The sequence below is a fragment of the Piliocolobus tephrosceles genome, chromosome 10, assembly GCF_002776525.5.
Source record: "Piliocolobus tephrosceles isolate RC106 chromosome 10, ASM277652v3, whole genome shotgun sequence".
Lineage (NCBI taxonomy): Eukaryota > Metazoa > Chordata > Mammalia > Primates > Cercopithecidae > Piliocolobus > Piliocolobus tephrosceles.
Genome location: NC_045443.1, coordinates 111,098,743 through 111,113,695, shown reverse-complemented (window position 1 = coordinate 111,113,695; position 14,953 = coordinate 111,098,743). Strand labels below are relative to the sequence as shown.

Sequence of the window (14,953 nt, the reverse complement as noted above, 5' to 3'; positions counted from 1 at the left end):
ACCCGAACTGCGGAGGGCAGAGGCTGGGCTCGCTGGTTCTCGCCAGAGCGCCACACCAGCCGCTCTCCTCCCGCCTCCAGGCGGCGGGGCCTAGCCTTCACGCCCGCTCCTACTCGGGGGCCCGATTCCTTCCGGCGGCGGGCGGTGCTCTGCGGCGCTGCGGGACGCTGAGTGTGTATGCGAGGCGCGGCCTATATTTACACCCCAAACAAAATAATTACACTTTTGTCGGAGGGAGAAAGCCAGTGATTAGGCGTAGGCTCTTTGCGGCAAAACAGTTTCTCAGTGGTACACCAGTATAATTTTTCACGGCTGGCTGAAATCAAAGAGGGGAGGTAATGAATCCGGCGAGCAATTTAAATTTACAATTTGTAACGCCGCCGCCGCCGCGCAGACCCGGCCGAGAGCGCAGCTCAGAGGCGCTCGCTGCGTTTGTTTAATGTTAAAGCCGCGCTGGCTCTTGGGGGTCGGGTGGGGGGAGTGTGCGTGTTGGGGGTGGGAGCGGTAATGATCGAAGTCGTGAGAGGACGGGCTGGGTCGCACAAGATGCCACCAAGAGAAGTGGGCAAAGCGCGCGCCTCTCCGGTCCCCCCAGTCACCCGGGCCCCCAGCGCGCGCGTTTCCCAATAAAGGGTGCCACTCCCGGCCGTTCGAACAGAGGAGATGCCTTAAGAGGAGCCAGGAGAGAGACTGGCTGCCAGAGAAGACCCCCTTTCCTGCTTGGCTGCAGAATCTCCCAGGCCGGAGACTTTCCGGTGAGGAATAGCGAGGTGCAACTGAAACGACCTCTTCAACCCGCGGGAGGGTCAGCTCCAAATGTCCGGAAGAGCCCTCATTCCGGGCGCTGCCCGTGTCCCGAGCTGGAGAACTCAAGAGAGGTATCACCCACGCCCCAGCTCAGCGCTCCTCAAAACTCCCACCCCAGGCTAGTGTGCGCCTCCTCGCCTGTAATTAATTACCGAACTCAAGGGGGAATATGCAAACCGCATATTACTAACTCTACAGGGCTTAAGTGATTGGAAACAGATTATTATCTTGTTTGTCTTTTGTCTGTTTTACTTATCCCGCCGCCGTCTGTGGAGTTGTAATGTTGATACTCTTTACTCTAGGAGGTAGATTTTTATATAGCAAATTCCATCAACATCTTGTATAAGTGACATTGCATCTCCATGCATTACCCTGTTAAGACACAAGCGGTTTATTAGTTACATATAGGAGGGGATTTCGCTGCCTGGTCGCCATCTGTTAGCGCTGTTAGGGTGGGATGCGTCTAATAGCTGGTCTGCTGGCATTTTCCGATGCTGTGCACCGGGGAAGGTGGTGGGCTAGAGAAGGCCGAGTGGGTTCTGGGCAGCTTGGTAGCCCAGGTCCAGGGAGTTCTGGAATGGGGGCTGAGCTGTACTGAGGGTGAGGCCCCCAACGCAACTCTGGGGGGCTGCAACAAGGGCAGGATTGGTAAGTTCCCCTACAAGAGATGAAAGGTCAGACCAGGGCTTCTGGAAACAGAGTCCTCATCTCCTGCAACCAAATATTCAGCCCCAGGTAACCCACACTCATCCCTACTCAGGGCTGCTCTCATTTGTTCCCTCTTCCTACGACCTCCCCGGCCTGGTCACATGGTGGCTGGGGCCTGGCTACTCATTGAAGCTCTCTGGGAGATGAGGACCAGAGGGTCTGTCCGAGATTCAGATAGAGCTGAGTACCCAGGCGCCCTGCCACCACCAGTGGGTGCGCAAAGCCTGGGCTGGAAACACACACCAGACGGGCACTTTGGATATTTTGTGGGGTTTGAGGGAGAATGGGCTCAGTGTGCCTAGTCTGGAGCAGAGAAGAAAGTGGTTGGATGGAGGTTTTTAATGATCACGGAGCACGTGGCGGGGGTGCAAGTCTTCCCCCTATACCCCAAAATCTGCACGATGCACAGTAAGGAGCACTCAACTCAGCGCTGAGTCGGATGCTGGATTTGGAAGCTCCAGCAGAGAGGTCAGGGGAGGAGAACAAAAAAAGAGAGAGAGAGAGAGAAATGGAGAAAGAAAGCAAGGGAGAACCAAAGGAAAATGAAACATAAAGAGAACAGATTCTGAGCACAAGAGAAAAACGGAGACAGAAAGGAAAACAGAGATGTGTCGAGAACTCGGGAGAGACAGAAAAAGCCCAGTGAGACAAAGACGGAGAAGGCAGCATGATTCACCTCTGCCGGGAGCCTGAGCACCTCTCTCCTCTCCGGGTTCTTATTTCTTTCCAGCTCTGCCCTGCCAGAGCTCAAGCATCCTTTAAGCCCAGGTGGGCAGAGCCAAGTGCTGCGGGAAACTGCGGTTCCATTTGAAGTCTCTCATGGCCGAGCCTAGGAGACCAAGTGAGACTCATCCTGCCTGTTCCTGGTTGAGCTGGGCTCTAATCAGGCTCACTACTATGCTCTGTAGATGCCTGTGCCCTGACAAGCTAGAGGGTCAGGTAACAGCACCAACAAGCAGAAGTTGTCCGGGTTAGGGATTCCTTTTCCAGCAGGCTGGCTGGTGAGTCAATGCTCCACTCTGTAACCAGCACTCACCGATTCCCTGTCCCTAGCAAGATCACCTCCCCTAGATAACTGTGGGGGACAGTGCTAGACCTGAAGAGGAACGGGGACAAGTGGGTATCCCTGAGCCCTAACACAGGCATCCACAAATCCTGTTATCTCAACCTCCGAATCCACAAAGGTAAGCCCTGCTAGGAGTACACACACAAACACAAATACAAACATAACCACCCCCCCTCCCGTCTCACACACACACACACACACACACACAGCCTACAGGAGAGGCATAAACAAAAAACTACTGTTTGCACAAATACACACATTTGCAGGCACACACACAGCGACTGGCACACAAACATAGCTCTTCAAAATTCTGCACTCACAGACAAAACCAACCCAGTTCAGTCTCCTACACACAGGGTCTCAAGTATGCACGCCCTCACCTAGACACAAACACACACATTCAGGTTTTTAAAAGTACACCTTCACATCAATGCTTGCAAACACAGACACAAGTATGCTTACATTAATGCACGCATACACATGAAAACATCCTCACATTTATGCGTCCTAAAATAAGCATACACACATAGGCACAGACCAACAAAAATAAAAGTGCACAAGGTGATAAACACAAACATACACAATTACACCACACACAATTACAAACACACGAATCTGCACACACAGAAACGCACACGCAGAAATGTACTCACCGCATTGATGGTACTAATGCAATAAACAGATGCAAAAATGGAATTCTCAAAGAGCAAGTATACACTAACAAGCTCAGGAAATACACCCAAACAAACATTCACAGCCAAGTGTTGGCACAAACCCCTCTAGCTCCAGCCCTTGGTCCCAGGCCCTACTCCCTCAGCCCCCTTTCCAGAAGCGAAACGAAAATCCTGGTTGCCCATTCCCGGCCTCCCCAACTTGGAGCCCTGGTGGCCACGCTGGCCCCGAGGGAGAGGAGGCCTGGTCCCTTCTCCTCCTGAGACCCACACACCCCCTCCTCACACACACCTGCCAGCACCACCCCGCTCCTTAACACACACACACACACACTCTCTGCTCACACTCTGGGCGCCCTGCCGAGCACGGAACACACGTGCGCCGCTTCTCCTGCGCCCAATGAGGGGACAAACTTGCACACCCAGCCCGCACGGCGTGAATGCAAATAGCGTTCTCATAGTCGCTGGTGTCCCCCGCCTCAGCCGTACGACCCACTCACCACAGTGCCCATAGGAAGACCTGGAATCTGGAAGGTGCAGCGAGGAAAGGAGAGACGTCGTGAGTGCCACCTCCGAGCTGTCTGCGGGAAGACCCGTCCACCCTGAATCTCCCCCTGTCCACATCTCCCTCAGAGCCCCGTGAGCAGCGCACTCAGGCCTGAAACTCTGGAGTTCCGGACCAGGCCAAACGGCACCCCTCCTCCTCCCCCGCCTCCCCACCCTGGGCCTGGGCCTGCGCTCGGCGGCCAGGCAGGGAAAACTACCCAGGTCGCGCGGCCTCCACTAGCTCTCTCCATGAGAAAGGCCCGCTGGGCCCCAGCCCGGTGTATGACAAAAAGAAGCCGGGGCCGGCTCCAGGAGCTCGGAGAACCGCGCTGACGCAGCTTCAGGGCGCAGACGGGGCGCGCAGGTGGGGGAATCCAATCTGGGCTGCCTGGGCTGGAGAAGGGGAGGGAGGTGTGGCGCGTGGGGCAACTTCTGCAAGTTCCAGGGATGGCAAAGGGGGCAGGGGTACCTCCCGGACTAGGCCTTGGAACCCGTGACCCCCAAATATTCGTGAGGAGAAAGAGAGAGGAAGAGAGACGCAGTTTTCGTATCCCGCGGCCCCCGCCCCGTCAGCCCCAAACTGGAAGGTAAATACTTACTTAGCCTCCGAACCAGGTACAAGCTAATACTCAGCAATACTGATGCCTTGTTTTTTTTGCTCTGTCCGGACCGCAACGCTGTAGCCAATTTAGATATGCTATAAATTTAAGAGGTTGCCATGGCCACGGTGCGCCCATTGGCCGCTGGGCCCCCTACGTGCCGCGCCACGTCACCAAATCTGAATAAGGATGCGCGAATTACGCGGCGACCAGACAAAGATGAGGATCGGGACCGCTTGAAAGTGGGGGAAAGTGCCGGCGCCTCCGCCACCGGGGAAAGCGGCTCCGCAGCGCCGAGGCCAGCAGCCACCCGAGATACCTGGGGAAGCCCGGAACAGGCTCCGGGGCGTGCGGCCGGTGGCATGCGGTTGTGAACGCCACCCCCGCCCCCACCATCCCACTCCCGGCAGCTCAGCGCCAGGCCAGCGATTGCCCAAGGACTTGACCGGCTGAGTCTTGGTCCGGACCGGACTCTCCCTGCAGCTGCTGAGACAAGAGGCGAAGGGCAGCGGAGGACCCGGCAGGCCCGAGGGCCAGGGGCCCAAAGGGAGGGCAAGGCGGCTGAAGCCGCCGGGGCACGGGGCTATGATGGTGCACTGTGCCGGTTGCGAGCGGCCCATCCTCGACCGCTTTCTGCTGAACGTGCTGGACCGCGCGTGGCACATCAAATGTGTTCAGTGCTGCGAGTGCAAAACCAACCTCTCGGAGAAGTGCTTCTCGCGCGAGGGCAAGCTCTACTGCAAAAATGACTTCTTCAGGTAAGAGGCCGGGCCGCGCTGCTGCCTGCGCGCCCACCCTGCGCGCGCTCCACTGGGGAGCTGGGGAAGGGGAGACCCCCATACCCATCCCAGCCTCCCCGGATCACAAGCTTAGATGGTGAGCGGGCAGCACTTTGCTCTCCTCTTGTCCTCGGTCCAGGAAAGGTCCCGAGCCCAGGCGGAGGAAGAAGGACGCTGCTTCGCTGCCTCACGTTGGCTCGAGGCCGGCTCAGAGCGCTGGCGGGGCAGAGGGAGGAAGCCCTGACAAACTTGCTCTCCATCCCTCTCCGCCCCTTCCAAGCGGCTGCAACCCCAAGACAGAAGCTTCAAGCCCTGTCCCGAGAGAGAGGAAAGATTTTTGCCCGAGTTAGAGACGCCTGGAGGCTTCTCGCTCCAGGCAGAATGTGTGAGCCCATCGACCCGCAGTCCCAAACAGAAACTTCTCAGCTCCAGAAGAGGCCCAGCGAGGAAGGACTCCCCTGGTGATGGGAGGAGAGAACCTCCCCACCCCCATCACGTCCCAACCCCTTAAACATTTCCTCCCATGTTGAAAAACAGAAACGAAATCGAGGCTGAGAATCAGGACCTCTGGGGTCTAGACTGGGCTGTGGCACCTCCCCAGAACCCCCACCCCTGTGGGCCCCCTGGCTGGCCAGGGCAGATCACTTCTCTGGGCCTCAGTTTCCCCAGTCTGGAAGCCAGTAGAGTCTGAGGCAGCTGAGCCCTGCCTGTTTCCCCTGGGCACCCAGAGCCGGCTTTGTGAACAGGAATTCCCCGCGCTGAGGAAGGTGGGCGTGAATCACGCCATAGAGAAAGGCAGCCTACCGGCCCCAGCGACTTCGCACTAGGAATTTGAATAGGAGAAAATGTCAGCCGCTCCTTTACACGTGTAAACTCCCTGGACCTGGAGGCCCGATGCCCCTAATGTAGCAGTGCTTGCAAAGCGCCTAATGATTTTTGATAAGGTGCATATGGCCAATTACGCTGCCGGATAAGGCCAAAAGTGACTTATGGCTTCTAATGCCCTCACTACATCAATGTCACCCAAATTCACCCTGTATAGAGACATGGGTGTGAGTGGATGTGGGGTCCCCAGAGTCCTGGGTCCTCCCCCACCCCACCCCCAACCTGAGCCTCACCCATCTCCCGTTTCGGGGGAGGCTGGCTTTCTCCCTGAGCTCAAAGAAGAAAGAAAAGGAATGAGATCAGGAACGCGGGAAAGGGGGGATTTGAGAGATTCCTGTCCTGGCCTTGCAGGGTCTATGATTGTCCTGTATTTACATTCCCCTGCTGCCTGCCAGGCCAGAGGTTTAGGGGGGCTGGAATTCATCCCTGCTCTCTAGGGTCCATCACTATGAGGCCCTGCTGTCCACAGCTCCTGATTAGCTCCAGTGAGTCCCAGAGCGGTAGATTGGGAAGCCTCTCCATTGGTACTGGAAATCAGTGGAAGGTTCCCTCCTTTTTGCTTCCTCCTTCCAGCCTAGGAGAAAGGCTCCCCGCCTGATGGCTAGGCTCAGCCAGCCAGGCAGATTGACCCTAGCTAGACACCAGCAGACTAGAAAGGATCCAGGAGGCAAAGCCACCAAGTGGCCCAAACTCTCCCTGCCTGGCTTCAAATCGTTCATGGACTCTAAGTTTGCCTGGAGCAGCCCAGGCAGGCCTGGCAGGGGTTGGATTTGGGGGAGGACATCTTGGGGTGCTCTGGGCTCTCTTCTTGGCTGAAGGCTGCACCCACTGCTCGCCCCTTCCCAGCCCAGAAGAATCTCAAAAACTCCAGTGGAGGCATGACAGTCCCAGTCCCAGAAACAGCTCAGAACACTTGTCCCAGTCTCCTGCTCTGGCCAGAGCACTCAAGATTGGGGTTCCGCTTGACAGATATGGAAATGGGGACTTCACAGAAGCCAGGTCGGGTGGGAAGAGGTCAGGGACTGGGAAGGACTGGATACAGTCCCACCCCGCAGTGACGGGCACCTTGTGTCCACAGGCGCTTTGGCACCAAATGCGCTGGCTGCGCGCAAGGCATCTCGCCCAGCGACCTGGTGCGCAAGGCCCGGAGCAAAGTCTTTCACCTCAACTGTTTCACCTGCATGGTGTGTAACAAGCAGCTGTCCACCGGCGAGGAGCTCTATGTCATCGACGAGAACAAGTTCGTGTGCAAAGACGACTACCTGAGCTCATCCAGCCTCAAGGAGGGCAGCCTCAACTCAGGTATGAAGCCCAGGCTCCTTACTAGCCTTAGGCCTTACCACCCTCCCACGGTGCCCAGCCTAGCACTCCCTACTTGGCCTCCCATGTGCTGTCTGCTGAGCTTGGAGCTCATCAGCCCCAGGCAGTTCTAGGGCAAGGCAAGGGGGTTAGAGGCTAGAGAAGAGAAGTGGCTTTGGAGCAGTTTTACAGGAGATCTGAGAGCTGCCAGATCTTCCCCCCTCCCCCCCTTCAATTCAGGAGCATTTTCCAAGTTGCCCTCCTCCCCTAATTTGGAAGCGCACAATTTCCCCTTGTGTCATTTGAGCTCCAGGTAATTTCTAGATGCACTGGGAGGACATTAATTGAGGTCTGGAGAGAGGAGGGAAGTGAGAGGAAGATCCAAGCCCCAAGGGAATCTATGCCCTCCTCATCCCCTCTCCTTGAAGGTGGGAGTTCTCCAGAGGGTACGCCTCTCCCTACCCTTAACCTGGTACTAGATGAGACGCGCGGAGAGGGTTTAAGAAGCGCCCATCCAAAGGCCCAGCCCCTCCCGGAGAGAGTGGGCGGGCACCGGTCCCTGGGGGAGGGGCTGTCGCAGGTTTGGGAGGGAATCCAGCGGGACCGGCCGTAGCCTGGGCCGGCGTGAACTCGCCACTGGATTGAAGAGGCGTCTGGTCTTCCCTGACGCCGCTGTCCCCTTCCCGATCCGTCCGCCCGCAGTGTCGTCCTGTACGGACCGCAGTTTGTCCCCGGACCTCCAGGACGCACTGCAGGACGACCCCAAGGAGACGGACAACTCGACTTCGTCAGACAAGGAGACCGCCAACAACGAGAACGAGGAGCAGAACTCGGGCACCAAGCGGCGCGGCCCGCGCACCACCATAAAGGCCAAGCAGCTGGAGACGCTCAAGGCTGCCTTCGCCGCCACGCCCAAGCCCACGCGCCACATCCGCGAGCAGCTGGCGCAGGAGACCGGCCTCAACATGCGCGTCATCCAGGTGCGGTCCGGGGCGGGCACAGCTCCTTAGCCCGGCTGGCCCGGGAGCCGGGAGCCTCGGAGGAGTTTCCCGCCAAGCATCCTTGGCTATGAGCGCGCCTGGTTCTGGTCTGGGAGCAGACCGTAAGCCCGATTAGGGCACTCGCCCGAGGTCAGGGACTGTGAGCCGAAAGATTCCATGTAGCCCTGCTGTCTTCCTGGTGGTGCGATTTGGGGCCGGATCACTTTACTTCTCTGAATTCCGCCCCCCGCCTTGCTCAAGGAAGGCTGTAAGCCTCTCTGGGGTCCGGGATCCCCCTTTAACTCCCACCTTTCGAGCAGAGAAAGAGGCGATGCCCCCTCCCTCCCTGCGCCGAAGCGCGGGCAGACAAACGGCCAGAGGCTGGCTCCAGAGCCGAGGGGCCGAGGCGAGAGTCGTGCGGAGGGGAGGCCTTTATAGAGCCGTCAGGCCGCGGGCGAGCCAAGGACCAGGAAGCCCAAGTCTTTATGAGTCGCCCCACGGGTCCGCGAAATCCTTCACCCTTGGCTGGTTCGCCGAAGCCCCTCTCCACCCCTCCCGGCCTAATCCGTCCCGGCCCCGCCTCGAGGGAGTCCTGGTGCGGAAGAGGCGCAAGGACCCAGCGGGGGCAGCCCAGGCAGGGAAGGGAGGAGAGGGGAGGAGAGGGGAGGAGAGGACACTCTGATCCCTAGCTCACAGCCCCCTCCCCTATCCCAGGTGTGGTTTCAGAACCGACGGTCCAAAGAACGCCGGATGAAACAGCTGAGCGCCCTGGGAGCCCGGAGGCACGCCTTCTTCCGGAGTCCGCGGCGCATGCGTCCGCTGGGCGGCCGCTTGGACGAGTCTGAGATGTTGGGGTCCACCCCGTACACCTATTACGGAGGTAAGGGGCGCCCCGGGATTCGCTGTTCCGCACCTGCCCTGTTCTGGGAACTGAGGGCAAAGGGTCCTGGCCGGCACGCTTTCCGCCACAGGACACCACCCACTCTCCGGACACACAATCACGGACACACGTACACTCACCCACGTCTCCTGGACACAAAATCAGACACATGGTCTCACTCACACAGTGATGCACACGGAAGTACACACGAGATGCGTGACACACTCACCCTCACCCACACAGGGCCCAAGGTGCACTCACACTTGCGTTCAGACACTCCAGGTATCTAGACACGATCGCACGATCACGTACAGATAAATTCCACCCTCTCACACACAGGTACACTCACGGAGACACAACCCCACAGAGGCACACACTCCCACCAGTCACACCGAGGCCAGCACTGGCAAATCCGCCTGCATGCCGCCTCCACGGACAGACACACAGCCTTCCCGCCGCCCTGGGCCTCTGTGCCTGGTGTACTTGGTATGAAGTGGATTCTGAGCGCTGGAGGGTAGTGTCAGGGGAGGGGATGGGGGTCTGGATTCATTCCAGGCCGCCTGCTCACTAGCATCGAAGGCAGCAACTCCTGTTCCGTGTGGCGGGGTGTGTGTGCACAGTATCTGGCAGTGTTAGCCCAAATGCCGGCAGTAGATCTGGGCAGGACTATAGCCCACCCTCCAGCCCCAAGTCCCCTGGGGTTCCTACAGGCTAGGGGCACAAGAGTTGGGTCAACCCCAGATTTCCACCGTCTTTGGGGCTGCAGAGAGGGAGGAGCCCCAGTTTACAAAGGCCTTTAGATGGTGGTACCAGGCTTGGGACCGGGGTGAGCTGTCCCCTTGTCACCGCAGCTTTTCCTTCTCTCGCTGCCCTCACACTGGATTGGTGAACCATCCCAACTCCCCCTACCCGTTTTTTTTTCAGCTCCTTACCCTCAGCCTCATTGCTTGAGCTCACCGAGCTCACCGTCCTGTTCTTCCCAGGGCTGAAGGCTTAAGAAAGCACCTCTCCTCTTCTGTTCTGAAGCTTCTGAATTTGGAGAGACCCCAGGGCTGCCTATGTCTGAGAGGCATCTGCACTTCTGAGTCGTAGCGCAGGTTAAGGAGAGGCAATTTCTCTTAGAAAGTGGGTTCCGTGGCAGTGTTGGGAAGGCAGGAGCTAGGCACCCAGGTAGACCCAGAAGGGAAGGGAAGATAACCCCATCACTAACTTCAGCTCATCCGGAAGCCTGAGGGGGGATTAGACCCGACCAGGGCCCCTAGAAATTGTGGGCAAAATGCCAGGCTCTGCTTTTTTTCAGGGCAGAGACCCCACGCAGTGGCAGGGCTCAGGCTGGAGCGCCACAGCCGCCCAACCCTGGACAGCCCCCCACCCCTGGAAAGCCCCCACCCCTGGACAGCCCCCAACCCTGGACAGCCCCCAACCCTGGACAGTCCGGATGGTGGGCGTGTCTTCCGGGATCTCCACTCACGGACTCTCTCCACCTAAATTTGCCTCTTTCCCTACAAAATCTGGGCCCAGAGCAGCGAGGTAGTGGGGGAGGTACTGGCCCGGAATTTTTCCCCGCCTGGGTAATTAACCAGGGTTTCCCCGAAGACCAGTTCGCCCCCGCCCCGACCTATCCCACAGCCTCCTCTCCCTGCGTGCTGGATGGGGTGGGGAGCTGGACACGGGGGCCCCTCATTCCGCGGAATGGTGGGGAGGACTCCCCAGCCCCCAGCGAGGCAGCCCCGCCTAATCCGCGCTGGGAGATCCGGGCGGCGGAGACCGGCAGCGGGCGAGAAAGGGGCCGGGCGGCGGGGCCGGCGGCTCCCCGTGGGAGCGCGGACAAAGCCCCAGCTGCGGCTTTTGTGCCCTTTTCAGACGGCGTTTGTTCCAATTACCTCCGGCCCGGCCGCCATATGGGCGGAGGCGGCGCGCACGGCGCCGGGGCCGCGGCCTTCGCTGGTTTTCCGGCTCGCTGCGGGCCGCGGCAGTCTTCCATCCCTGTCCCTTTGGGGCTCCAAATTCGCCGCTCCCCATCTTCCCCTTCACTTTCGGGGAGAATTAAATTAATGGTTTTAAAAAGTAATTGGCAACCGTTTTAGCTGTTGCTAAAACTGCCTCCTAGCCACGCCTCCAGACACCCCCCATTTGGACAGATTTCAGGGTTTGGAGACGCAAGAGGATGGCAGGGGGCATCAGGAACTCGCCCCTTGACTGAGATCCCAGGACTCAGCAGGGGGAGTGGATTTGCAGAAGAGCCTCAGGCTTCTGGGCGCGCTGGTTTTCCCGCCTTACAAAGCGGGTGCCTGGTACAAGATGGTCCTTTCGTGAGGTCCCCCACGTCAGTCCTTCAGGGCCCCACCTGGTGGGGGAAGGCAGGATATCCCGAAGGTTCTGGAAGAGGGGCTATGCGAGGAGGTCAGAGGGTTGATGTAGATTTGTTGAGGCAGAATGGGTTTGTAATCCAGAGTGCCTGCACCTCCTGAATTTGTGGGCAAAATTCGCATCTTTGCGTTTTCCTCGAGAGGGAGAGCCCATAGCTATCACCAGCTTCTCAAAAGGTCTCAGTGTCAGATGCTTCAGAACCTGGGGGTCCTGGCAAAACCAACCCGGGGCAAGGCTGGAGGACCGAGCTTCTACCCCAAGGTGCCAGCGGAGCTCTGGGCATGACCCACAGCATCTTCGTGTCCTCCCCCTCACCCAAGTCGCTGGAGCTCAGTTTTCTCTGTCACAGGCTAAGTGAGGCCGGTACAAATGGTCTCACCGGGATCGACGCGGGGGCCGTACTTGGCGAGGCGAAGGACTTGGACTGGGCTGGTGGGGCGCAGGGACCGAATTCAGGGCTCCAAGGTCTTCCCGCCCGGCCCAACCCACCAGTCCCTCTGAGCTCCGACCGCGGCCCTGATCCAGTTTTCCCCGACCCGGTCGCTTCCCAGTCTCATCCATGTTGCGCTCTGCTGTGTCCGCTGGTTGGTCCCTGCCAGGTTCCTCTCCCCAGGCCTGTCAGCCTCCGCTTCTCTGGAGGTTCCTGGGACTCATCTCTGATCCACCGTCTTGCGTTCTCTGGGCGCATCGACTTCTCTCCATCTTCGGGCTCACTCCAGACCCTCGCTGCGGCCCCCGGGCTTTCCATGCGTGTCTCTAACCTGGGCCGTCTCACCTCTCTCTGCGTCTTCTCGACTCCTCCGCGACCCTGCGATGTCACTGGCTCTCGGGTCTCAGCTGCAGACTCTGCGTTCTCTGGGTCTCTTTTCCGTCTTTCTCTCTGCCCCTCTGCGGATCTCTCCGTCTGTCTCTCGCTGTCCCGCATCTCTGTGTCTCTCACCGACTCTAAGACACTCAGAAATCTTTCTGTATCTCTGAGTCTCTGGCTGCCGCTATCTCTCTCCATCTCTAGGTGTCAGGGAACCTGTGAATTTGAAGCTTCCGAGTTTTTGCCGCGCGTGTCTCCCACGATCTCGGAGTCTCTCCCGTCTCTGTGTCTAGTCTCTGGCAGTCTGAGTCTCTTGCCCTTTCGAGATCTCTCATTGTCTCTCTCCCCAACCTTTCCCGTGGGTCTGCGACGTCCACTGTCTCTAGGGGCACCGGCCTCCACAGATCTCTCTAACCTCGGTCGGTGTCGTGCGCTCCCCTCTCTGGCCCTCTCGGGTCCCCTCCCGGGGTCCCGGGTAACACCCCCCAACACCCCGCCCCCGCCCGCCGCCTTCTTCACCTTCTCTCACCGCGCCCTGTCTCCTTCCCCTCCGCCCCCCCCCCCACACCCCCGCAGACTACCAAGGCGACTACTACGCTCCGGGAAGCAACTACGACTTCTTCGCGCACGGCCCGCCTTCGCAGGCGCAGTCCCCGGCCGACTCCAGCTTCCTGGCAGCCTCGGGCCCCGGCTCGACGCCGCTGGGCGCGCTGGAGCCGCCGCTCGCCGGCCCGCACGCCGCGGACAACCCCAGGTTCACCGACATGATCTCGCACCCGGACACGCCGAGCCCCGAGCCGGGCCTGCCGGGCGCGCTGCACCCCATGCCCGGCGAGGTGTTCAGCGGTGGGCCCAGCCCGCCCTTCCCCATGAGTGGCACCAGCGGCTACAGCGGACCCCTGTCGCATCCCAACCCCGAGCTCAACGAGGCCGCCGTGTGGTAAGGCCGCCGGGCCGCCCCCCGCCCTCGGTCCCCGGGGGCTCCGCCCCGAAGCAACCTCCTGAAACCAAAACGCCAGACGCGGACACGGTGGGAGACGTGGGTATCCCTCGGGGGTTCTCTCTCGGGTCCGCACTCAACTGGCAGCTGCTCCTCGGCTGGACGCCGAGGGGGGCCGACCCCCATCTCCACTCCACGGGCTCTCCAGGGGCCTCAGCCCACCGCCAGCGCTCTCCCGGCAACCGCGAGCAATTTCTTGGGACCAAAGTCAATACTCCGGAGGGTCAAGAGATTTTGAGCACGCTCTAGACTTTCCCCGGGCCCCCAGCCACCCACCCAGCCACCGCCACCTCTTTGGACTGAGAGAGGGTGAGGCCAAGAGGCGGAGACGGTGTTATTCCCTCTCTCTGCAATCCGAGGGGCATTTTGTAATCTTATTTCTCGCTGTGCTTTCCCCATCTTAAAAAAAAAAAAAAGATAAGAAAAGGAGGCGAGAGATTGAAAGAGGGAGAGGAAAGGGGACAAGATGAGGAAGAGAGAGATGGAGAGAGCGTCAGCCAGAGGGAGAAGAGGGAGAGGAACTCGCGTGAACCGGGAGCCACCAGAAGGGAGACGGAGCCACCTGCACGCTGGCGCTCCCTGGTGGCCAATCTTGAGGCTCAAGGTCAGCTTCTTTAGGAAGGGGGCTGTGGGTCAGGACGTGGCCAGCCGGGTCCAGCTCCCGATCTTCCTTACTTTGACGTTTATGTTGAGCCCGAGGGTGCAGGCCGGACTCTAACACGCGCACATCCTGCTCTCCCCCTGGGTGAGGCGCCAGGGTTGCAGGGCTCAGACCCACAGACCACCCTCCCTGCCCGGGGCCTGGAGGCTGGGCCGTCAGGATGTACAATATTATACTTTTTTGGAAGTTGAACGCTTCTAGTTTCCTTATTTTGTATAAAGAAGAAACAAATAAAGTATGTTTTTGTGTTTACTGTTTATTTATTGTACTCTAGTTATCCGGGGTTGGACATTTTTATATTTTTAAGAGGAGGTAGGGCAGAGTGAGGGAGGGGAAGCAGAAAGAAGTTTACCTAAAAAAAAACAAAAAAAAAAACAAAAAAATAAACTTTTTTTAAAAAGAAAGATTAATAAAAAAAAAAAAAAACAATGTTTTTTCCCTCAGCGCTGTGTGGTTTTCTTTTTTTGTCCCTACCTTCATGATGACTCAGAGGGAATGAAACCATTCCTTTCCCTGGTTCTGTCTCTGACATTAAACCCTTGATGGATGCAAAAACTTCTGCTCACCCAAAGGGGGAGCTCTTCTAGTGACTCCCAGGTTCATGAAAGTGGCTGTCCTCTTTTGACAGCTACTATGTGCCAGGCACTGTATCTCCCCATGCTTTATGTAGTACCCTGCCCTAACACAAGCCTGCCCAGCATATAGTAGGTCTTCAGAATGTTTGATGAATGAATGAGTGTGTGATTTGTTTGTTGCCAGCACATCAGAAGAATTACAACTTCACTCCTAACTATTCCCCGGTGTAATTTCTGGTGGCCCAAATAAAGAGCAGGCTGGTAAGCTGATGCTGGTTATCTGCAAGGCTGTTAGGACTGAAGTGCCCCTCCTCCCCAA

General features: G+C 58.3%; 1 protein-coding gene across 1 annotated transcript; it reads left to right on the top strand.

Moving 5' to 3' along the window:
* Positions 1-4,407: 4,407 nt before the first annotated feature.
* LHX5 (LIM homeobox 5) lies at positions 4,408-14,502 on the top strand. The gene is made up of 5 exons (XM_023211337.2): positions 4,408-5,155; positions 7,140-7,363; positions 8,063-8,340; positions 9,055-9,220; positions 12,975-14,502. The coding sequence occupies exons 1-5, from the start codon at positions 4,983-4,985 to the stop codon at positions 13,340-13,342; spliced, it is 1,209 nt and encodes a 402-aa protein (XP_023067105.1). The 5' UTR covers positions 4,408-4,982; the 3' UTR covers positions 13,343-14,502.
* Positions 14,503-14,953: the final 451 nt, after the last annotated feature.